The 24,409-nt window shown below is 36.1% G+C and overlaps 1 protein-coding gene across 2 annotated transcripts in view; it reads right to left on the reverse strand.

Moving 5' to 3' along the window:
* Positions 1–4,655: 4,655 nt before the first annotated feature.
* The window catches only part of kon (chondroitin sulfate proteoglycan 4-like protein), a 42,647-nt gene continuing 22,893 nt past the window's right edge, over positions 4,656–24,409 (reverse strand). The window contains exons 1-9 of one of the 2 annotated variants that reach the window (XM_018462212.1): positions 22,366–22,447; positions 21,995–22,211; positions 15,460–16,054; positions 14,463–14,717; positions 13,096–13,293; positions 12,071–12,272; positions 9,157–11,871; positions 8,291–8,697; positions 4,656–7,836 (exon numbers count right to left, since the gene is read on the reverse strand). In XM_018462212.1, coding sequence (XP_018317714.1) covers positions 5,878–7,836; positions 8,291–8,697; positions 9,157–11,871; positions 12,071–12,272; positions 13,096–13,293; positions 14,463–14,717; positions 15,460–16,054; positions 21,995–22,185 — 6,522 coding nt within the window. In that variant the 5' untranslated portion in view covers positions 22,186–22,211; positions 22,366–22,447 and the 3' untranslated portion in view covers positions 4,656–5,877. Of the gene's footprint in view, positions 7,837–8,290; positions 8,698–9,156; positions 11,872–12,070; positions 12,273–13,095; positions 13,294–14,462; positions 14,718–15,459; positions 16,055–21,994; positions 22,212–22,365; positions 22,448–24,409 lie in introns of those variants that run through there. The other variant, XM_018462211.1, reaches the window with a different exon arrangement.

Here is a 24,409-nt window from a genome sequence, read left to right on the forward strand (position 1 = left end):
TTGGCTTGGCGGCGCTAAATCATGCGGCGTCGTGTGAGATTGATTTTACAGATGGCGCGACGAGGTCTATTTTGCGATTTTGCGACACTAATTTGAATTTGACGACGCGAAATATAATTCTCTCTTTCTCCAAGTATATAATATAATAATATATAATTAATTTAAACAGGGTATATAATAATATAGGTTCTATTTAATTAAATAAAAATATTATCATATATAGAAATTCCACGATTATAAAAAGATAATATATTATCTTATATCATGCATATAATAAATTACTATCATGCATAATTCATTGTTATCATCGTTATCATTTAATAGATTATCAATAGGTTATCATTCAAAATTCGTTACCATTCGTTATGTTATCATATATTCAAATATTTTAGATATATTCGGATAAAATATTCATTATTTGCATAAACAATATATAATTTTGCTTAGCAATAATAATAATAATAAATAAATCTTATTATTGAATAATAAATAAATTTAAAATTTTATTTTTATTTTACAAGATACAGTATCGTTTGTAATCTTTTGAAAAAGAGCTCGTATATGTATATTAAAGAAACTATTTGGTTCATATTTTTAATATTTTAACATTTTATTTTAATATTTTAATATTTTAATTTTTATTTAATAATTTTTATTTAATTTTTTATTTTCTTTATTTTATTTTAATATTTTGTATTTCTACCAATTAATTCACTGCTTCGATCGTTTCGATAATACCACAACTTGATTGTCGACAGACTTCGGTGCAGTTAATACATTTCAATTGCGTTTTCTGTGCTCATCTTTTGATGTTTCCTATATTCAGTGACACAATACAAACGTCATTCTATTTTTTGTTGATATTCAGTGAGTAACAAAGAATGGCACTAATTGTATCGATTTGTGTCACAAATGGAAAACTCTTTGTTTCTTGTCCTTTCAAAGGATTAGCGTATCATATCGAATGTAGAAAGTGCCGCTAAAATAAACGGGTTCAATTACCCATTTGAAGTTGCCGCTTTGTCGACCGTTTCGTTACTCAAACAACCGCCATGTTACATTTCGAATCGCGGTTGGACGTGCTGCGGGTGCTGCGTGTCGGGTTCGAATCTCTTTTCCGTATCTTTCGCTGTTACTGCCTAAAAGAATCCCGTGCACGCAAAGTATCTTTAATCGGTCTCACAAATATCCGAAATTTCTCTCGAGACCCGTTAATTGTGCGTGACTGCTGTCCATCAGCGTCGTGATCTCGAGGTTTGTTCGCGTCGCGTGCTCCAATATGCTCCAACATGCTCCGACCATAGCTCCTATTCATCCAACGAGCGCGTTAAAGTAAGTAAGAGCTATGATAAGAGCATGTTGAAGCATATTGGAGCATGCGACGCGAACAAACCTTCGGAGTCGACGATGCTCTTTCACAATGCAACGGAAATTCAATCAGAAGTGCACTTGGACCGTCAAGTACGTATATATTGTTAGATAACTGGCTATTATATAACGTGGATTATTATTTCTTGCATTCGAATTATTAAACATCATATTTGACTTAATTAAAATATTTAACGTTAGCAAATTCGCAGCAACGATGATTGTCGATATTTTCTCAAGGCAATCTTTATCATATTGCAATATACGTAATATACATATAATTTTTATTCAACAGGTCTCATATTTGCTGAAGAGGATCGAATGGAGTATAGAGATTGTAGATGGTATCTAATTTCGGTGAGTCTACCATAAATTTTTGCATAGCATAGAGATATTTTATCTCGATGTAGGATGTATGTATTCATCTCACCGTGTTTTCAAAATAAACTGCAAACTGACTACACTGCATTTAATTGTGATCGGTATAGCTTATTTAATTAGTACAGTAAATATACTTTTAATTACATACGAAAAAAATCAGTTGTTGGAAATTATTGCTGCATGCAATGTTGATTTATGACAAGCATCACACAATTATGCTAATGAACATGTTAGAATACAACGATCTGATAAACTTTCATGCAAATGCTAGGGAATGTCATTGTTTATATAAATTTGGAAAAAACGAAACTGCCTTAATAATACAATTTTATTGACATAATATTGGCATAGTATTGGCCCAATATTATCTTAATATATCCTCCATGTTGAACCAATGTATCGCCAATGAATTGCTATTAGGGTAAAAATTATTGCATCTTATCGACATTGTTTGATATTTTGCTCTTAAGCACAATATCGAGGTAAATAACTTATTTTGTTCACAAACCTTCCGCATTACTCTTTCGGTTACTTTCTTGATATATCTAAAAAGGTTGCGCACATTAATTTTTATTCTTCAGACAAATACTAAACGCAAATAAATGTACAAAAAAATTAATAAAATTATTTGATCGATTAGATCGATTTTATTGGCGGATTAAATAATATTCTATTATTAGTTAAAAGTATTATTTAAATTAAATATGAAATTAAATCTATAAATCTCTTAATTGCATATAATATATACATATATACTAGTATTGGTGTCACTCCCTAAAAAACTGTCAATTCTTAAAATAGAGAACTCAAGTTCGTGTTTCAATTATTCGCTCAATAATTCCGAGATTTATTTTCGTTTTTTATATACAGAAATACTTTAAACGAATTTTTTATTTTTTAATTATATTTACAGTAAGAAATATTTAAATTAAAATTTTAAAAAGTATATGAAACTAATATGAGAGAAAAAGTTTGTTTAAGACTTATTATTAATCATACAGGTAATAACATGGAATAATATTAATAAAATCAATAATAGATATTAATAAAAGATAAGCCACTGCAATACAATAAATACGTAATATAAATAATAAATCAGTCCATATTTACTTAACATCGCACATTTAATTTATTAGAATTAGAAGAGTAATGCATTCAGTTGGCAGGGAAAATACAAGTTCTATGGTCATTATTATATATATATATATATTATAGATTATAGAAGTTTGGCACTCGGATCAGTTCACTTTTGGTGGATGTAAAAAAGACTAACAGTTTACCTCTTCTAACATATTCATGAATCAACGAACGGGTTTTCTCTCTCTCTCTCTCTCTCTCTCTCTCTCTCTCTCTCTCTCTCTCTTTGATTCTCTCGATAAAATGTCTTTGATTAGAATCTATTAATGCGTATATTATGAATTCATGGAACAGTACGTTCTACATATGAGTGTTGTACGCATTATAATATATTATATATATTATTATGATTGCTATAATCAACATTCACATTAGATTGTTTTATTAGATACATTTCTAATTTTAAGAAAATTATCATTAATCCACTTTCGGCCAGATATTTATTCAAATTTCTGCAAAAGCGTATAAAATTTCATTTTCATCAATATATTGTGATTTCATTAAGGCAAATTGGATTGCCATCCATAAAAAATCCGTCTTTTTCTTTTAAAGAAAAGATCTTGAATAATCAGCAGTGATAAAATAAAGAGACATATTTAAGAATACCAGTAAATCTTTTGATAAAAATTCAAAAAATGCCTTTTCAAATATTATTTTATTAACATATAAAGATCTTAATATTTTCCCTGTGTTTTAAAAACAATTTTATTAATTTATTTAAATCAAAATTTAACTATTTAATTTAATAAATTTATATTGTTTGACCAGATGACGCTATATGCTGTTTATCATTGATATTGGTTACGGCTCACTTGATGCTACAGTTTGAAGTATTCTTTAATTGGTCAATTAGAATAAAATTCTTTCTTCTGATTGATCAGTCAAATATAGTACTTTGTAGCATCAAGTGAACTATAATTGTATCTATAGAAATAATTGGGGGGGGGGGGGGAATTTCATTACAATTATTGTGAACTAAAAAAATTTAGCATGGATCATCATATTATTCGATGTTAGCCGAAAGTGGATTCATTGAGATTACCGCGAATTCAATAGTAACGTAACGTAAAATTTTTCTTAAAAATCAACGACCTGGTCAACATGCCTCTTAATAAATTTTTCTCAGATAATACTGAAATCGCGCACGCACAACCCCGTTCATCGCTTATGAATTATGAACTCGTCGCGCGTCAACGATTCATAGAAAAGATTTACACTCATTCATGTAAAAAACAGCTTATAGACTTTGACTGTTACTGCTAATTCGCATTTAATATGTCAAATAATCATCTTATTTGGCGTCGTGTCTAACGCTCGCTAAAGCTTGCACAGAAACGAAACAGATAAGAATTGTGCATGCAGTATTCTGTATGTTACGATTCTACGTAATTCGATCTAAAATAATCATCATATATAATTCGTGAAAAAATGTAAGAAAACTTGATTTGTGAAAAACGACATCGGTTCTACTACTTCATCATTTTTACACTGAGAAAAAAATACTGTTGATTCACAATTAAAATCTATATCACGGGCTGTCACTAACATAAGTAATTAATTCATATATATTTTTATTGACATAAAAGTCTTGATTATTGAAATAATAATTTATGTCTTTATGTCAATAAAAATATACATAAATTAATCACTTATGCTAGTGACAGCCCGTAATATAGACTTTAATTGAATCAACTGCATTTTTTTCTCAGTGTACTACTTATAATAACAATCCAAAAGAATTAATTTTATCTCCTTATGACACGTTTTAAGCAGAATCATAATTCAATGCATGTCGCTACGTAAAGATAGATACATGTTATATTGTCGTGAAAAGAGCGATTCGATCTTTTTGCATTTCGCCAGGCAAGTATTAATTGTCGATTTATATTTATTTACGCAATATGAGCAACATCAAAATAGGGATAAGATGAAACGATTGCATGCGGGATCTATATCAAAAGAAAATAAGAGTTTGACAATACGACGGTATAAAAAGATATGTCGAAACTCGAGTATAGCTGTTTATATAAATGCGTTTCGTTTGCGTTCTTTGATGGCAAGTAACAAGTAACAGGAACATATATAGTCTCGATTACATTGTGTATATTTAATCATTGTACAATACAGTGTCACACAGTTCCTGTATTATCCCGATTACTCGATGTTTCCTTTGTTTACAGCTTAAGAGCGAAAGTTCCTTTTGTTAGTCTTAATACTTTTTTTATGTGGAACTTACGATAATGGGGATCGATAAATGCCACTTTTATATAACGATCTTACTATTCTAGATTTACAAAAGGTGTAAAAATGGAAGGAGGTAAAGGAACATAAAATTTTTCTGAAAATTTACACTCTAGAACGAGTCAGTATCCCGACGAACTTTTCGCTTAGACCAGAATTGAATTTGTCGTAAAAGTCTTGCTTTAATGAACAATTGGTCTGCCTTTACAATTGAATTTATTTCAATCCGCCGGAAGGAGGGGACGTAGACATACGAAAAATCGACGTGTAATTAATGGAAAGAATGTCAGCAGAGTCAGACATTTCTTAGGCACATTGAGCTCGTGATAGCGGCGATAGTCGTGACATTCAAAAAGATCTAGAGTTCCTGTTTATATCGTTTTAGGCTAATAGTACACGAGACACTGCGAACTATCCCGGATCGCGAATTATCGATCAATCCTTTTCGATCCATAAGTTTCTCCTATAATCTAAGAGTTTCCTTTGCTTTTTTTCAATTAAAATTAAATGCATCGAGATCGGATGCCGACGATCACTGAGTTTTCCACCAAAACATCGAATGTCATTTCACTATTTTTCGATACATGTTTGACATGATAATCTCGGGCTTCAATGAACAATTGTAAACTTTTTCGCAGATTTCATTTTTCTTAGGCACATTAAGTCCATGATATCCACGATAGTTTTAATGAAACACATCAAGATACGCTACGGCTTTCTTCGCGTAAACCGCAACGTGTTTCTCTCCTGCTAGACCCAGTATTGATCCCTTCTCAACAAAGGGTTCTTCTTGGTCCTTTGAGTTGTGGCCGACTGACAAGGTAGATCGGAAGTGTCGAAACTACTCCATTCGTCGCTGTCCGCCACGCCATAGGGATATCTTGCGGATACGTCGACCTCCGAACCGCTTTCCAGGGGGGTCAAGGGTATCACTTTACACTGAGGTAATGTCGAGGGTAACATTGGCAAAGGCGTGCTGGCCGTCACGCTGTTGTGATCATTACCGAATGGCTTTAGATGTGGAGTGGTAGGCATCAAATGATCCGGAGGTCTGGGAAGTGGCATCACCCCAACAGCAGGTGTAGTTTCCGGTTTTTCCTCCTCGGCATGCTTGTATTTATTGTGACGACACCTGATTGTGATAATTACAACCACGCCGAGAAGGAACACGCCAAGCAACATGCCGAGGATTAGCAGATAATCGTTGCTCATGTTCGGTGCGATCGCCATCTCGCCTTCGTGACCGACCGGATCCATTGGGCCGCCCAAAGTGATATTGTCATCGTCTATATCGAGCTTAATGTTGAATTCGAAATCTCCCACTGCCGGTTGAAAAATAGACGCCGCGAGGATGAAACTGAAGCTGTCCGCGACACCGTCTATCGATGGTATTTTTCTACATACTAGATGTATCACCCCCGAGATAATTTCCTGGTGCGAGAAACGCGCGACTTCTCGTTCGCGCGCGCCTCTCTTCTCGCCGGATGACGAGGAACTTCTGATAATCCTCTTGATCTTTGCGTATTTTGGCTTTTTCACAATGGTATAAAGGGGATTGCTTGTCGTTAACTTTGCTAGAGGAGTCGCGTCCAAATATTGTAGAGTTATTCGATTCTTTTCGCCCGCCAACGCTGTCAGCGAGTTCATGATCATGAGAGGCACGACCTTGATCTCTACGCGTATGTGCTTCTGCTCGAAGCCACTTAATCGCGCCGATAATTCCAAACTGTCGTTCGACACTGTCATATCAGTTTGCATAAACATTACACTTTTCGACTGCAGATCGGTCTGCTTGAACGTTGCCGCAGCGCCGTCCCGTACATACAATATTCCGTGTTTTGGATGCGTCGTAATCTCATAAACCACCAGGTCTTGACGTGCGTTTGTATCAAGCTTGACATCATTCTCCGAGATAAGTGCCACATTTGAACCTTGCTGCAAGCTTACAGGACCGGATACAGTCACATTTAATCGTATAGCTAAAATGTGGACATTAAAGACGGTATAAATTGGATTGTAGGCACCATCCCAAACTCTGAAGTAGAAAGAAGCAGTTTGTAACGTTCCATTGTGTTCGTACACCACTCGATTAGAATCCACGTCGTATTGGGTAAACTTTTCCACAGGACGTACTTCTGAAGTGTTTTGATCGAATGGTAAAAGCAATAATCTACCAAAGGTCGGTCCTGAAATTACGTCGTATATAATTTCTTCCGGTGGAGTATCAGGATCGGTGGTTAAAAGGTTCTCCCGGGTGATGGTCTGATTTTGATTTTGCACGACCGTAATGTATGGGTTGTTGGTAATGAGTTTGAAAGGCTGATCGTTGATTGGCTCGATTACAACGGGAATACTGGTGTTGCAAAGTAACACGTGACCGGGTGTCAAGTATAACGAGAATTGAATACGATCTTCTAGAGTGTCTGAGTGATCGTGATAGTAAGCAATTTTTCCACCCTCGATTTGCGGTTGCGTAAAAGTGGTCACGTTTAAATCCGGCAGAAGCATCACGTGTCCATGACTAGGTTGGTGAATCAATCTTGATAATACCGCCGGATTCGGGATGCCAGCGTTAATTTGTAGAAATGACACAATGCCACTTATATTCATCACGACCTCTGCAGAGCTACCCTCCATGACTCTTACGTTTTTCATAGAAATATACCTATCTAAGCCTCCACTCGAAACTGATATATCTATTTGGAAAACCTACGATATACAAAGTACACTGTTAGATATAAAATAACTTTACTTCTCGAAATTTTTATTAAGAGTATTAACCTTCGGTGCCATTCTAGATATAGCATATCCGGTTTTTTTCCAATGCTTTTCCAATATTTTTTCTATTGCTTATAACTGTTTTATTAATAAAGATACACAAATAAATTTACTTGACATTATTAAGTTCGTTAATGTTATCGGCATTTCAATTGAAAAGAAATTTTTTTACATGATCATTTTTATGAAAGTCATAAACAACCGAATTAGTTGAATGTGTCATATTTAAGTGTGTTGTTTCTGTAGCGTGGCATCGAAGATTATTAAAAAATATAAAAAAATGTTAAATTTCTTGACTTACTGAAAATGCTGTCTTTTATAAATTATAAAATATGCGTAACAGAAAATAATATATTTACAATAGATATTAAATTATATTATATACCTGATTCATTAAAGTTCCAGCGAAGTGTGTTTCGATGTCGAATATGAAAGAGTCATTGGCCGTAAGGTCCATGAACTGCTTGGTGTGCTCGTAAATTACTTTGCTATTGTTTATATCTCTCTGAGTAAATCGCTCGACCTCAAGCCAGACCCCTTCACTTGTCTCCATTATAACTTTACCTAAATGGGGCCCATTTCGCACAGTGTACCTAATCTCCCTCGCTTCGTCAGAACACGTCGTTAATAAGAGCTTGTCTGATATTAATTTTCTAGTAAGGGGGAAGACATTAAGGGGCATATTGTGTCCAATGTTCAGACGAATTGGCTTTGTGGTGACCAAAATCGTGTAAGATTTCGTCGTGTGTACACCATCATTTAAAACGAAATTGAATTCACCATCAGATCCATCTGAAAAAAAACGTTGTACACATTTTTATCATTTTATAATAAATATTTTACTAAGACTTTACAATCTTATTAATATTAAAAAGATATATTGCAGTTTAATTTTCTGAAATAGTATATTACAATATACTATTTCAATATTACAATATACTATTTCATAAAATTATTATACATTTATTTAATGTATGATTTATTATATAATCATTACTGTTTAACATTATATTTTCCAGTAAACATCGACTAATAAATAACACAATTGTTAGTTAAAATTTCCCATTCAATTTACGTATAATAGATGTGTTATTATATTACAATTATATTGTTGAGTGGCAAACTATAACTAACAATTATGTTATGTTAGTTGGTATTAATTAAATTGCATTATATGTATATAACTAGGGAAAACTCTATAAAATAGCTCGTCTATTTAAATTAATATTTCTGAATATTTTAAATACTTACTCGTATGTGTGAATACGATTTGTGATTCATTGATTTGGCTCTGCGTAAAATTATAAATGTCCACATCAGGTGAAGTGATTAATGAGATGTATCCATTTCTTACTCCAGTAACGTTGAATATTATGTCGTATGGGGCAGTGTCATTGTCTATAGCTGCTAAATTTGTCGATGTCAAAATAACGGAACCGCCTTGCCAAACATTTAGTTTAGTTCTATTCACTAACACAGGAACCTCGTCATTAACGGGTTGAACAATAATCGATACATCAAAAGGCTCACTCATTTTATCACTAGCAGTAACTATCATTCTAAAGGAATCGCTCAAAAATTCATCCCCGTTGTGCTTGTACAGTATAACCCCAGCGTTCAGATGCTTTTGCGAAAACTTTTTTACCTGAGTGTTCTTCGTGGAATCGAGAATCGTACCGTGCTTTGGCTTCTCTACTATTCTATAATCCGTTACCTTACCAGCGTAATACGGCGTCACAACCAAGAAGTTCGTTTCACTTAGTATCACGTCTTTCCCTTCCACTACAGTAAAGCTTTTCGCCTCGACGTAGAGTTTCTCTGGCACTATCACGAAGTTCACACTTAGTCCGCGTAACCACGTAATACCGTTGGTAACGTCTACAACAAAACGATCGTTCGTCTGATTCATAATCGATTGAACGTAGAAGACGCGATTATCGTTTATCAGACTCTGCTCGAAATGTTTCACCGCATTACCACTGTACTCTTCCCTCACTTCCTCGCTATGCTCATCATGGATTTGTAAATCTAGGTAGCCATTCTGCGGCCACTCTCGTATGAAATAGACAATTTCGGTTGGCGATATTTTGGGATGCATTATTTCGAGGCTTTTCCGATTCAACAGAATGCTAGTAGCTTCCTCGACAAATATCGTCTTGTTATTTTGTATAATCAATGATTCCCAATAGCTCTCTGGATAGACTTTGATTGTGAACACACCCTCGGCATCTGCACCCTTAACGAACACTTTAAATCTAAAAGTGTCTTTTGTTAAGGATCCACCCAAGTGCTTATATAACACGCTACCGTGCTTCAGATCATCCTCTGTAAAACTATTTGACTCTCTGCCATACTTCATCAATATACCATGTTTCGGTTTCTCCCACACATTGTATTTTATGTCCTTTTCTGTAACATACACATTCGTTTCTACCTCTAATTCTTTCGATTGGAGCACAACGGACTTGTTAAATTGAACGACCGAACCGTTATTCTCGCGTAACCTGATGTATGGCGGGCTGGCTTGAATTTGAAGAACACCAGTCCTGTAAAAGTGACCATCGGTGATACCGAATTCAATTTTCTCGTGTTCGTCCCCTTGATGTCGAAAGAGTATCATACCGTCATTGATATCTTGTTGCGAAAATTCACGTATTTGTACCGAGGGATTAGTTGTTTTATACAATCCACTTTTTCGAGCATCCCTCCTGGTGTAAATAAGTTCGCTCGCTCTAGTACCAATGTCCTTATCCATGTATGCGAGATCCTTATTGGTTATTAATTTTTCGCCTTTCGACACAACATGAAAAACTCTATCGATTGTTCGCTCTGGCGGATTATCATTTTTCATAATGATCTCGACTCGAAATTTCCCGACGTACATAAAATCCGTGTCCATAGACATTGCTACAAATTCGAAAGAATCTTCTTTAGTCTCGGAATCATCGTGCACATAATATACTATTTGCATCAATACATCTTCTAACGTAAAAAATGAGACATTTTTTTTATTTTGTGATATTGAACTATTCGCAATGGAGAGCCAACCATGATTTGGTTTTGTTGTGAGATTGTACATCAAAGAGGACACACCGTATTCCTTTGGATTCACATGTGTGATTCTCAGAGGTACTTTCGAGCCTTCGTCAACTTTCAAATTCTCCGCGCCTTCCAGCAACTTGCTGTTCTTGCCAAGATAATATCGAACTTTCAAATTGGCATGTATGTCGACGCATTGAGGTGCGTTAACTTTAAATGTTATTTCATCGAAGATATTGGAATAGGATCGTCTGAATAGACGGTAGCTCAATCTATTGGCCTCGATGTCTTCCTGAGTGAAGGTATCAGTCGCCACGAGTTTACGGTCGAACAAAAATAAATTGCCATATTTTGGTCCCATTATAAGAGTAAAAACAATTTTGCTTAGTGATGTAACTAGCGGATTCGTCTGGTACTTCAAGTGGTTGCTCGTGATAATGATGTTTGATGTATTGGTGAGATTAATAGGTACCCTTTTGGTCTCCTTTAACTCTAGATCGATGAAAGTAATGCGAAAGTCGTAGGTCTGCTGAGTCTTCACTTCGCGCACGCTTGCTTGGAATTTAAACTCGTCCTGATTAGGGCTGCCGACGTTATGAAGGTAACGAACGGTGTGCAATTCCACGTCCCGACTAGTAAAATGGTCTACGTTTGCCCAACTGCTAGAGACGTCCTTCAATTTCTGCAAAACACCAAATTGTGGCGGCGAGACGACGTCGTAACGAATGTCGATGGTGTTGTCGTCCGAATTTGTGGCGAACGAGAGATTCGCTGGTGTCAAGTATGAGAACGAACGATGTACCACAATGAGACCAGTATTGTGCGTCAACTTGATTTGCAACGGGTAAGCCGATACGCGCAAATACGCTGGCTGACTACTCTCGATGCCATCGCTCACTTGTAAACCCAACATTGCATTCGGTTTAGCTAAAAAATTAAATGTTTCGTTCATATAAAAGCTTTTGATGAAAATATAATCCCTCATATATTTTTCACTGCCGGACATTTACATTACGGTTTTACAGATTTGAAATAAAAGGTATTGCAAAAACAACATAAAAAGATTAACAAATATGCTCATTTAAAATACAACGTTTTTTGTGAATTAATAATAATGAATTGTTACCGTTTCCACGATGCACATACGCAATGAGACCTTGCATTAATTCGGCTTGTGTGAACGTGTCGATAGGTCGAAATGGATAAGTAACTTTCTCGATATGCCCCGCGTCAGTATCTGCTCGTAAAACCGTATAAATCAGCATTTCCGACGGAGTGTCAGCATCTATGGCCCATATTAACTCCTTGGTCAGTGTTTTTCTTGTACCCTGTGAATATCAGCGTTTTTCGCACATTTTATATTTGCCCGAGATCATCCAACGAATGTTGCACAGACATATTGAATGAAAGGATTCAACAAATTGGCGAAAAATTGCGTTGTTATTTTCGCGCTGACGTAAAACGCATCAAGCGAGATATAGCGAATACACACTTTGATATTTTGTATCAATATATTCGTTTAGCAATCAGTTTTTTCTATTGAAAAATAATTTGAGATAGTGAATCAATGTAAAAGGTCTTGTTTTGATTTTAATATTATTACGTACTAGTTTTAACATGACAATTATTTTTGTTTGTATATTTTTATAAGAGTTTAAAAAAATAATTAAAGGTCAATTGTAACATTTACTATAATTTACTATTTGTATTTGCTATATACTATTTCGGATTTGCTAAAATGGCTGTAGCGTACTTAGCGCATTGGAATTGCCCCGGAATGGGTTAGGTTAAATAAACATATATATCGTAATTATAACTTCCGTCTTTGAATACCCTCGAACTTACACGCGCAGTTAATTAAGAGCGATGACCAGCGCGCGAGCGAGTTAAATCGATTTCGTTGCGGCTAAATTGCCACGTTCTCCGAAGATGCACGAGCCACAAATAAGCTACTATTTCATATGGCCTCCATTAATTGATTTAGTTGAGTGGCATGAACTGCCGGTTGTTTCGGTTAAGCCGAACGTAACGTGTTTCGAATTATCGCGCATTGTCGTCGGTAACATGACGAAAAACGTATCATGATAAATACATTGCTGAGAGACTAGATAAAGAAAAAATAAGAGCTTACAGTTTATTTTCGTGTCTTACTTGGGCCAGACGCAGCACTTTGGCAGTCGGTATCTCGAGTAATGGGGGGTCATTGACAGGAGTGACATTAACATGAAGAGGGAACCTGAGGCGTCCTTGGAGGTATCCTGGAAGCGTATAGCCTGTCTCGGCCACCAACGTCAATTCCAGAATCATGCTGTCCTTTGTGGTTTCGCTACCGTCATGCATATACTGTATCTGTTGGGGAAGTCAATTATCATAAGGATAATGCCCTACATCATATCCAACACATATAGCAATGTTCACATATAGCAAAATCGGATAATTAATGGTTTAAAGAAATTACTTTTACTGTTAAACGATTACTAATAAATCGCAAAATTGATAACGAACGACACGGTAATTGATCGCGTTTTTCATACTCGTGCAAAGTCTGGTAAAGCAAATTTGCATACGAAAGAAATCAATAATCTGTTATGTATCGTAATATTGGTTAGGAATAACCGTACAACGAGGAATGTGTGAACCTTAACTTGTGCGAGAGCTCGCTGTTTCACGAGAATCTCGATCGGCAAACACACACTACATCGTGCTACAGAATCAGAATTAATCATGGGAGAGTACGTCAGAGTACCCGACTCCGTGTTATCCTTTCTAGCGTTTGATCTAACACTCGAGATCGACCGCGGTTGAAAATTAATTAGAGCGACAGGAGTACAGGAGTTAAATCGTCGATTAGCATATCAAGTGGGCGTCGTCCTGAGATGATCCGAGTCGAGACAAGGGGAAGACGCGAGCTTTTTCCTTGTTCTTTTTTTAACGATTGGAAAGCAATTGGCAATAAACGACAGATGCTGGGGCGGCGGATAAAAAGCGACCGTTACGCGATCTTTAACGAAAAACCATTAATGAGTGGTGGCGGGAGCGATTTATAAATAGAGCACTGTCGCTAGATAAATTGAGTGTGGGTAACATGAGGAGCAGGGGCGAATGAGCGAGTGAGAGCAAGTCGGCCGACCCTCCATATTCCCGCCTCTAACGATTCTAAAGTTAGTCCTTATGGCGCGTACTATGTATAGCAACGCGTGGTCCTATGACGAACTGGAAGAACACATGATTTTCCATGTTTCTCCGGCCTTCTATGGCCCATGCCCGGCCAGCCGGCTCTGGCCGCGTTTAGTCACCTGATATTAATTAATGTCAGGTGCATATCGGCCGAGTTTCGTCTCTTATACGTGCTTCCGCAAACTTCTCGGCGATTTCGACTTTTATCGTCACCGACAGATGGATTAATATTGTAGCAATCCTTGTGATTGCAGGCTTACAATCGCGCAACGAGTTTGAAACGGAATTAAACGTTAATTAAAGGATTTAGTAAATTGATGACTAGCTGATTAGGCGATTACCTTATCCTGATTGATGTCTTGCAACGTGAAAGAATGATCATTTCGGGATGTTAGGAGATCTAATGCCAAGGTTCCGTAAGTTGGTGGTGTCACTAAGGTAAATGAGACATCAGTTTCTTCCAAGCCGTATTTGGCGATGTCCAATACCATCGCGATGTTTTTGCTCGTTACCAACACATTTTCCCCTTCGGAAACTAGTACAGGACTCAAAGAGAGAATTTCCAAATTTACAGGGAGGGTGGTATTTGAGTACATCTGTAAACACACCATATCGATTCTTCATTCTATGAATGCAGATATTAGTTTTATCTCAATATTATCAACATCTGTACTATATATATTTTTTCTATATGTATTTGTAGTCATATCAGACATTTTGTGGTAATGATACTTGTTTGTTGTTAAAAAACTGTTAGAATTAATTGAAGAAGAGTTTGAAGATGAACAGTATATTAATTAATGAAATCTAAAATTATTTTATTATAAGTTTTTTGTCCACTGAGGATGGTTCTATGAGAACCGAAACGTTTAGAGTATTTTATATTGTGAAAGTAAAGATTTAGTTGCACTGTCATCATGCTAAGTCCATTGCCCTTTCATAGATACTTTATTACATTATAGATGTTGTTAATATTGAATTGCATATACATATATATATATATTGCTTTTATTAAATTATTTATTATTTTAATAATAATATATAGATAATAGTATATATATATATATGTGTGTGTATGTATAAATGATATACTTTATATATAATTCCTTTATTATTAGATATCAATGCAATAGAGATGCAAATAAAATTAAATATTTTATATTAATTACTTACAATGATTAAACAGTAATTTATATAAACAATATATCTTGACTAAGTTAGTTATGCATCTCCGTAAATCCATACGCTAGTTGCCTGTGACACAATTAGCTCATAACCGCAACGTAACCCTCGCCAAGAGGGTGGAGCATCATTGAAACTCAATTAAAATTGATCTACCTTGTAGTCCTCGGCGTAATTCGGCTTGATGCATAGCGACTGATCGCAGTTGCACCTGAATGAGTTGACACCCAGTTGCATGCACGATGCACCGGATACGCAGGGATCAGCCTCGATACACGGATATCCCCAGACGCAACCCACGACAATACCCTGGCTGACCTTGACGTCCGGTAAACCGAGGTCCTTGTTGTCGAGGACCATATTCCGTATGCAACCTTTGTAACTAACGTCCCCGGATCGAAGACCCTTGCCCAAAGCTCGGGCGCGTTTATTCAACTCCGTGCCACCGATGTACAATGTGTCCGCCAGATCGAGGAACCGATTGCCGCCGGACGGCAGAGCCATTGTTTTCTCGTGATGATCAACAGCGATACCAAGGCCGCTCGGATTGAAATCCACAATTACGCTGTGCCATTTACCGTCAGCCACCAAGGTACCATGTGTCAATTCGGTCGGGCCATTCCCTTTATTCATCAATAGCCGAATCTTACCCTCGAACAGCTCGATGCCGAGGTAATCGGCGTAAGATGATTGCCCCGTGTTATAGAGCAACAGGCCACTATCGGCGCCGGTCTTCATCTCGAATTCCCATCTGCAAAGTCGTAAGATGGAATTGGCAGGAAACTTTGTTACTATCCCTTAAGAATGGACTGCGCAACCGAATCGGACTCGTCTTATGTTACGGTCGTTACATGACGATTTCATGAATACTCGCCATCGAGAATACTCTTCTAGATAAGTAAGTTACTGGTAAGTCGTTGGTGGTAAAATAACGGAAAACTTTGATATTACATGCATCTTATCAATCGGATTTCGCAGTTGATTTCTTCACATGATTCATAAACATTACAATAGTTGTATTGTTGGTAGTGAAGTATCATACAAGGTGTTCCGAATTTAAATGTCAAAACTTTTGGAGTGCATAAGGGATTGATAAACTAAGAAAGAAAGTTCTTTAGAGATATATATATACTCGTTTTTGCTTCGTTTTGAAAAAAATCGCAAAAGGACAAAAATAGTTGCTTCGTTCTCGCACTGCCTTTGAAATATTATCATCGTTGAAATCGTATACAAAAACAATAATATTCCATTTTCTGGTGAGAGAAAACTTTATTTATATTTCTGCCTTTCTCCTATAAATTCCTAATTCGTTAGTTACTCATCGAGTGAGTTACTCCTGTTACAATATGCGTTTTAATGTTGAATATGCTGATATGTATGGTTTCTGCAATGGTAATGCTACAGAGGCGGTGCGAGAGTTGCGCGCCGATTTCCAGACAGAAGAGTGTCGGATCGGTGAGTCATTACGTTGATTAGTATTTGGCATGGACACATGAGCTGTCCGCACTAGATGTAATTGCTTGCATTGTAAAAAGTAAACATTTTGAACGATATCTACATTAAGCAAGTGACAATATGAATAATAAGTGTGAATGAATAAGTAATAAATAAGTACAAAAATAAAAACTTTGTCTTTTTTGCGATTATCTTTTTCTCCAAAACGAAGTAAAAACGAACGCATCTCTAAAGAACTTTTTTTCTTAATTTATCGATTCTCTATACGCTCCCGAAGTTTTAACATCCGGAACACCCTGTATATGTATATCATGAACGAGAAACTTTACAAATGCATCGATTGATCAAACGTGACACCGTCGAATAATTTGTCATTTTTGTTGAAAGGCAATAACGATTCTTTTTTGAAAAAAACGAATTAAACTGTAATCAATAAGATATACAAAATTCTACAAGATTAATTGAGATATACACGATACAAAACATATACAAGATACAGATATAAAATAGAGATGAAAATCACGACAATTTAAAGATGTGATAATTTATAAATTATCACAATTTATAAATCTTCAAGAATATTATTTCTACAAGATAATTGTATGTTTTGCTCTCCGTTTAATCATCGTTCTTGAAACGGTATGGTGTTCAGACCTTACTACAGAACGCGATTAAACAAGCGAAACGTTATTCGCCGTGCAACACGAGTTAAACGAGCGAGGCAATGCAAACGATGGTAGCAAGAGGGGAAAGAAGATTGTTCGCCGTGAATTTATAATTGTAATCAAATCAAATTTCGCTCAGTCGACTTCTACTCGGAGAAACTTTGGGGCGAATGATTTTCGCATCTTATGCGAGAAGACGCCACGGCTGCTGCGAACATGAAAGCCGATTATTTACTTCAGCGGGTGGATTCATTACTTTGCTTTTGAAGTAACATCACAGTGAAGTGGTACAATGGTGGTTACGAAAGCGGAGTAGACTTTCATCGTCATAACAGACAGATGTAGTAACGCGATAACGATGTATATATTGGGAATTGGAATTACTATTACACGTATTTGTACAAATACTAATATTGCATTTAAAAAGTTATACCATCTATAACTGTGTGGTATAATACCATGTACGTATTATACCACACACATTCTTAATATATTTATTTCGTTGTTATTAACCTTACAATCGAAATAGTAACCCTTGTTGATGTCACAATTATTACGATAGTCTCTACTTTCTATGCTTTCATTATCTTTTATTGATGGTAGTTGAGGAAAAAGTTTCGTGTTAGAATATGCATGTCATTAATTAAGCTCCAAGCCGAGTTTAATTACATGAATCGTGGTTACGAAAGCGTAGCAGACTTTCATCATCATAACAGAGAGCAATAATATATAATAATGCGATGTATATACCGAGAATTGAAATTAAAAAAGTTATATCATATTATTGTACCACACATTCTTGATATATTAATTTCGTTGCTATTGAAACAACGACAATAATCATTATCGATGTCATGATTGTTACGATATTTTCTACTTTCTGTGTTTTCATTATCTTTTATTGATGACAATTGATGAAAAAGTTTTATATTAGAATATGCATATCATTAATTAAGCTCCAAGCCAAGTTTAATTACACGAATCATGATTATCTCATCGAAAATTAACTTATAATTTGACTCTGTTAAATCCAGGAGTTAATGAAAATACCTGATATGTTAGTCAATGTCTTAAAGCTACACAATGCAACGCGCAACGGTTGTAAGCAAACAGGTACCTGCGCGAATTGTAAACGCAATTAATGGTTTACCGTGCTGGAGGTGCACTAAGGATTCTAATACGGTCCGCTTGTGTGTCTCTACGTTCCTCATCAGTCGATGTTTTGCTTCCGAAAGCGCAGTATAACGTGTTCGGTCTTTGTATGCTAACTGATACTCGTGAAAATTAAATTCGAAAAATTCCAGCGGTTTAAATAACGAAAAAATATCCATTATTCCTTCAATCTTTATTGATTTAAACTGACTAAATATATGAGAGAAAATCAAAGGATAAGCTACATTAAATACGACAGTTCCACGTTTTATACGCAACGAAAGACAACCAATGGAACTAAATAACGATTTAACGGCAAAAAGTACACTTTGTTTAAGTGGAGACAACTCGAACGTCTGTATGAATCATGCATACAAGTGACACTTGAATCTTCCAGATCAATTGAACTCAGAAAGCGCACGTCGAAATCTTCACGGTTCATCGACTTTACGGTAGAACTCCACGGAAAGAAAACAGTTACGACTGTCCAAGTGTCCAGTCATCCATTCAGTTCCTCTTGACTATCTACTTATCCGTTTGTCGACGAGATCTACTAGGGTGCACTATGTATCTGTTCAATGCGAGAAGAGAGGTTGGTTACTCAAACATTTATGTGAAAAAAAACTGACCTTTTGTCTCGCTTTTAGCCGTATTAACGCAACAGGTACCAACATTTATTTTCTCTGATAAGTTGAATTAAGGCACTACTCGGAACTAGTGTGCTTTTAATTCAAGACAACAAAAGGGCCTGAGTACCTACAGCCGCAGCTTCTGTGAACGTACGAGACACGGGAAACCATGCGTGCAACCCCAGGACTTAACTATCTGCATGTGAAGGCCGGTATTAACCGCGCTTACTCGGTGTACACCGCATTCGTGTGAAAATGAAGTGTTTTTCTGCCTCTTAGTAAACTCTCGAATAATTTTCGCTGGGATAGCACAGCGAGGACACATCTGGCTCACTGAAGTTTTTACTCTCAGACGTGCTTAGCGTTTTCGTACTATAGCTGCGTATGTACGAAGGTAATTTGAAAAGTTTTCGGCCTGACAGAGATGATGCCAGAAGTGTGAAACTGCTATAATTTTTAACAAGTTTGATTCTGCAGAGTTACTGTCAAAATTTCAGACAGGGCGTTTACTAGTTCCTTTGTTTTGATCGTGTAAAGCAACCAACTTTTAATTTTTTTTTTTTAATAAATGAAGTCGAATGTTGCGCAGTAAAATACTTTTAAAAGGTTTAACACCAACAAAAATAAAAAAACAAGCTTAGATTCAACTTTGGGAGAGGCTTCACATTTTTTTAAACTGTTAACAAATAAGCTGTTGAATTTAAATGAGGTCGTACGTCCATAAATGGTGATGAATGTTCAGGTTGTCCGAAAACCTCTACGACTAATGACATTGAAAAAAACCTATAATGCTGTGTTGAATGATCGACGAGTGCGTGAGCTTGCAAACATCTCAAATGATCGCGTTTACAACATCTTACATGAGCATTTGCATATGAAAATGCTTACACTGCGATGTCGTATTTGCTTAGTCTATCAAAAACGTAGTCGCGAAATTGCTGAACTTTGAATTTGGTTCCGCACGCACCGTATTCACCAAATTTAGCCCTTAGTGACTTTTTCTTCTTTTCAAACATGAAGAAATCAAACATGAAGAAAAAACAGGGAAAAGATTTGGTTCAAATATTAAAGTAATCGATGAAACTAGTGCTTATTTTAAAGGATTAGAAAAATCGTATTACACAGACGGAATATAAAAAAGTTAGAATATCGTTGGACTAAGTGTATTGAGCTGAAAGGAGAATGTTGAAAAATAAAAAGAGTCGTCAAATATCACGTTTTCTTTGTAAGATGGAGAACTATCCTCGTATATATAAACGTAGATCGTTTGCATTCTTCTTGCGAAAGATTAATAACTAAAAAAATAAGATAAAAATATAGATTGTAAAATGTAATATCCTGCTGTAGCCACTATTGGAAATGCATCCTACGTACATTTTTCAATGTAAACATCGCTGGTTCCCGTTGAGCTTTTAATTTATAAAAACAAAGGTTTTCGAGGTCGTAGTTCTATTCTGAGATACTTGGAGATATGCTGGGAATCCACGAAACCACAATGTACACAATCTGCTCCTGGGAGACTTGCAATATGCTTGCACATGTCCACTTACGCTCAAATAAAAACGACGCATTTATATAGTATGTATCTCGAAAATACTTTAATCCGTTTTAAAAAATATTATATATGTTCGTATGTATTTTTAGACATATTGCATTTTATCAACCAGCTTTCTATTTTAGTGACAAATACATCTTCTTTAACTAAGTGTCACAAAAAACGAGCTTTAAAAAACTCGTTACGTTTTTGATTAAGTTATACGCTTTTTTTATCTGAATTTATTAATAACATTATGTCTCCTACATTGGCAGGATATATTGAAGTTATCGTTGCCGTACAGAATTTATCATTCAATAAAATTGCATTCTACCTGCGTGTACACTATATTGTACACTAGGATATTTATTCATTAATGTAAATTATGACCCGCGACTTTACATCATGAATAGTATTAATTCCACAAACGATTGCTAGCACACTAAGTAGCTTTATAAGCTTTCGAGCCAATCGACCGTTTCGCTTCGTCGAAGTCGTTATGCCACACTGAAAAGAGGGATCAAAGTGTTCCCATTGACGAAGCATTGCTGTCTGTCTCATTGCGAGAGTTAACAGTGACGTAACTCTCGCGATTGAAACAGTTGTTTCCGAGCTCTTCGAGATGTAACAACGTTCTCGTGGATTTAATCGTTAAAAGCTGCACGAAAGATGAAAGTGGTAGGAGTCGCGTAACATGAAAGGCCTTCCCTGACCGATGACTTGAATGCGGCCTGGATGTAGATGTACAGCTATGTGCACGAGTATGCGAGTTATGCAACTCCGTCGCCGTCGACCTCAGAGAAACGGATTTCCCGCGGTATTACCATAAGATATTGGATTCATGAACCACGTAAATGTATTTATTTTACGTGATGGCACGATAGACTCGCTGTTAAAACTGAAACGTTGTCTCATATGTCTCGCAAAAAAATAGAGAACTTGATCGAGTTTGTGCAACCATGAATTTTACAATGCCTTTGAAATTTTTTTTTAAATTATGATTGTCGAGTAAATGCAAAGCTGTGTATAAATAACGACGAAGATAATTAAGTAAAATAATGCTGGGGTTCGGTACAATAACTTAACGAGATAAAGCATGTTGCATCCTTTCTTGCATCGATATAACCATTATCGATAATGTAGTTAATACGGTTGCGTCGCGACAGTTTAATTACGTTTTCTACGGTCCCGTAGGTGCGACGATGATAAATGGAGGTGTATACATTATAACGGAAAATGGTACTTTTGGTATATACCTCGAACCGGAGCGCGGAATGGGGCGCGGAATGGCGACGAAGGCGCCGTCCTCGACAAAGCTGACTTCCGTGCTCCTCGTGGCGTCGAATTCCGGCGAACAGCCCCACGTTACGGCTGTTGCCTCCGACTGGCCCTTCCTCGACCTAGCGTACTCTATAACTTTGGCGCCGTTGTAAATTATGTCAGCCATGCATCCTCTCAGATAATCTGTATGACCTGCGAATTCAGATACATGAAGAATTAGCCTGGCAAATTAATCTCGATATGTATGTAATGTCGACAGAGAAAACTTTGTGTAAAAATCATTACGTAATGGTGATACAAACTTTCGATGGATTTGCATTCAGACAAATCTGTAAAGTACGCGTACAACGTGTTTTACAGCTGAGTTTTGCAGTTGGTGTCCATTAAACATTACGTTAATGAGGTCGTTATTGATTCGCGTTTGAAACTCTACATAGAAATACAATTCCATGAATGATTGCGATTCTAGACGAATGAGGGCTTTTAACAGCGGCAAGCGTTATTACTTTTTATTTCTCTGATTGGTGAATAGTACGTCATTAGCGAATCGAAGAAAACCTAATTAAAAGAGGAATCATTGCGAATATGCTATTAATCGCATTGCCAGAGAACACAGTCGATACATTACAAACGTTTTTTTTAATATTCTTCTCTTGTTAAAAAATATGTTTTAATAATTCTTTCGTAAAAATGGACGATTGAATATTCGCTTCATTTGCTTGATTTCACTTAATTGCAAACTGTTCCTTATGAAATTTTCCTTATGAAATCCGATTTCGCCGAGAATTTGAAACTTCCTGCGACGTAAGGTGTCACGCGAAGATTCGAATAATATATAACATATATATATATATATATATATAATATGCGCGCGTCGTATATACTTGATATTTGCAACAGATGCAACGGATTCGGCGAAATCGGCGGTTTCACGCCGCGGGTGGGTTTGTCGCAACGCAAAGTTAATTGTCTTCGTGTGTGACAAGCGTATCTCTCAGCGTGTTGGCGGATTATCCTCGAACTGTTGTGTGTCAATGAATGCTGAGACGGCGCTACCATTCTGGGTACGACAGAAACCAACGGGATATGTGTATATAAGCGGTCCGATATGGACGTTTATTGGCACGCCGCGGAATCGCGAATACAGATTGCGACGGAATACCAGTGGCTACACTAAACCGATCCTACCTTACAACGTCGTTGCGGTCTACCGCCTATGACTTCGCAAACGTCGTCAGTCTCTGGCTTTTTTGCATAATGCAAAATTTTATTGATTGCAAGATGTTTTGGCACATGGCCAATCGCGCCGCAGAACAGCGGCCACCACAGTTTACGCGTCTCTAAACACCGGTGAATTCGCCCAGCGTGGTTACTGCCATATGTCGGGGTGAAATAACGATTTTCAGAAGATAGATTTGCATGGGTAACGGCATAATATTTCAGCGGTCTTACGAATTGACGGCAATAGTTTCAACAAGCTTTTGCTAAATTACACACACACACACACACACACACACACACACACACACACACACACACAACACACACACACACACACACACACACACACACACACACACACACACACACACACACACAAAAGTATGATCTAATCAAAATTTGAATTATAGATTAATAAAATTGAAATTTATATTTAAAAAATTATTTCTTATATATAGAAAAAGAAATAAGAGGAAAAATTATTTTAGTTAAAAAAAAAAAAATATATAGTAAAAAGTGAGATTCTTCAAAAAGATACTTTGAAGATAAAGAAATAGTTGACAAAATGGATAATTTATGTGATCGAAAGAGCTTCTCCTATAGATATTGGGATTATGATTTTGACACATCGGAATGTATATATTTTTTTTATTGATTTCTCGTGGCTATCAAATATATGTCGTGTGGTGAGAATATCCTCTATATTTCTGTAGAGCCGAGGAAATAGCGGTCGATAAGCGAAATCCACGCCGAGAATCTTGCAATCGACTATATAGGTATAAACTTGCATTGTCCGCTTCCGTATGTGTACGTACACGTTCACTTATATAGATACGACAAATATGATACATATGTATGTTATATGCCACATAGATAAAATCTTATTTCATAATTTATATTTCGTGTTTGCACTGAAAAAGTTAAAAATTAAACTTCAAAATTATGTTTAGACAATTAGAAATATTATCTTTCCATTACTATGAAGTGAATTTCATTTCAATAGAAACTATCTCGATGTTTAATCACTGATATACCGAAAACTAAAAGTTGAAGAGCAAAGCGAGAAGATCTTAAATCGTCTGTACAGAAATTGATTGCAAATTCCTTCAAGAATTTTGTAATTACAACAAGTTGATGCTGTTTTCCGGGTTCTGTAGAACTTTATACGA

The sequence above is a fragment of the Mycetomoellerius zeteki genome, unplaced genomic scaffold, assembly GCF_001594055.1.
Source record: "Mycetomoellerius zeteki isolate Tzet28-1 unplaced genomic scaffold, Tzet1.0 scaffold135, whole genome shotgun sequence".
Classification (NCBI taxonomy): Eukaryota; Metazoa; Arthropoda; class Insecta; order Hymenoptera; family Formicidae; genus Mycetomoellerius; species Mycetomoellerius zeteki.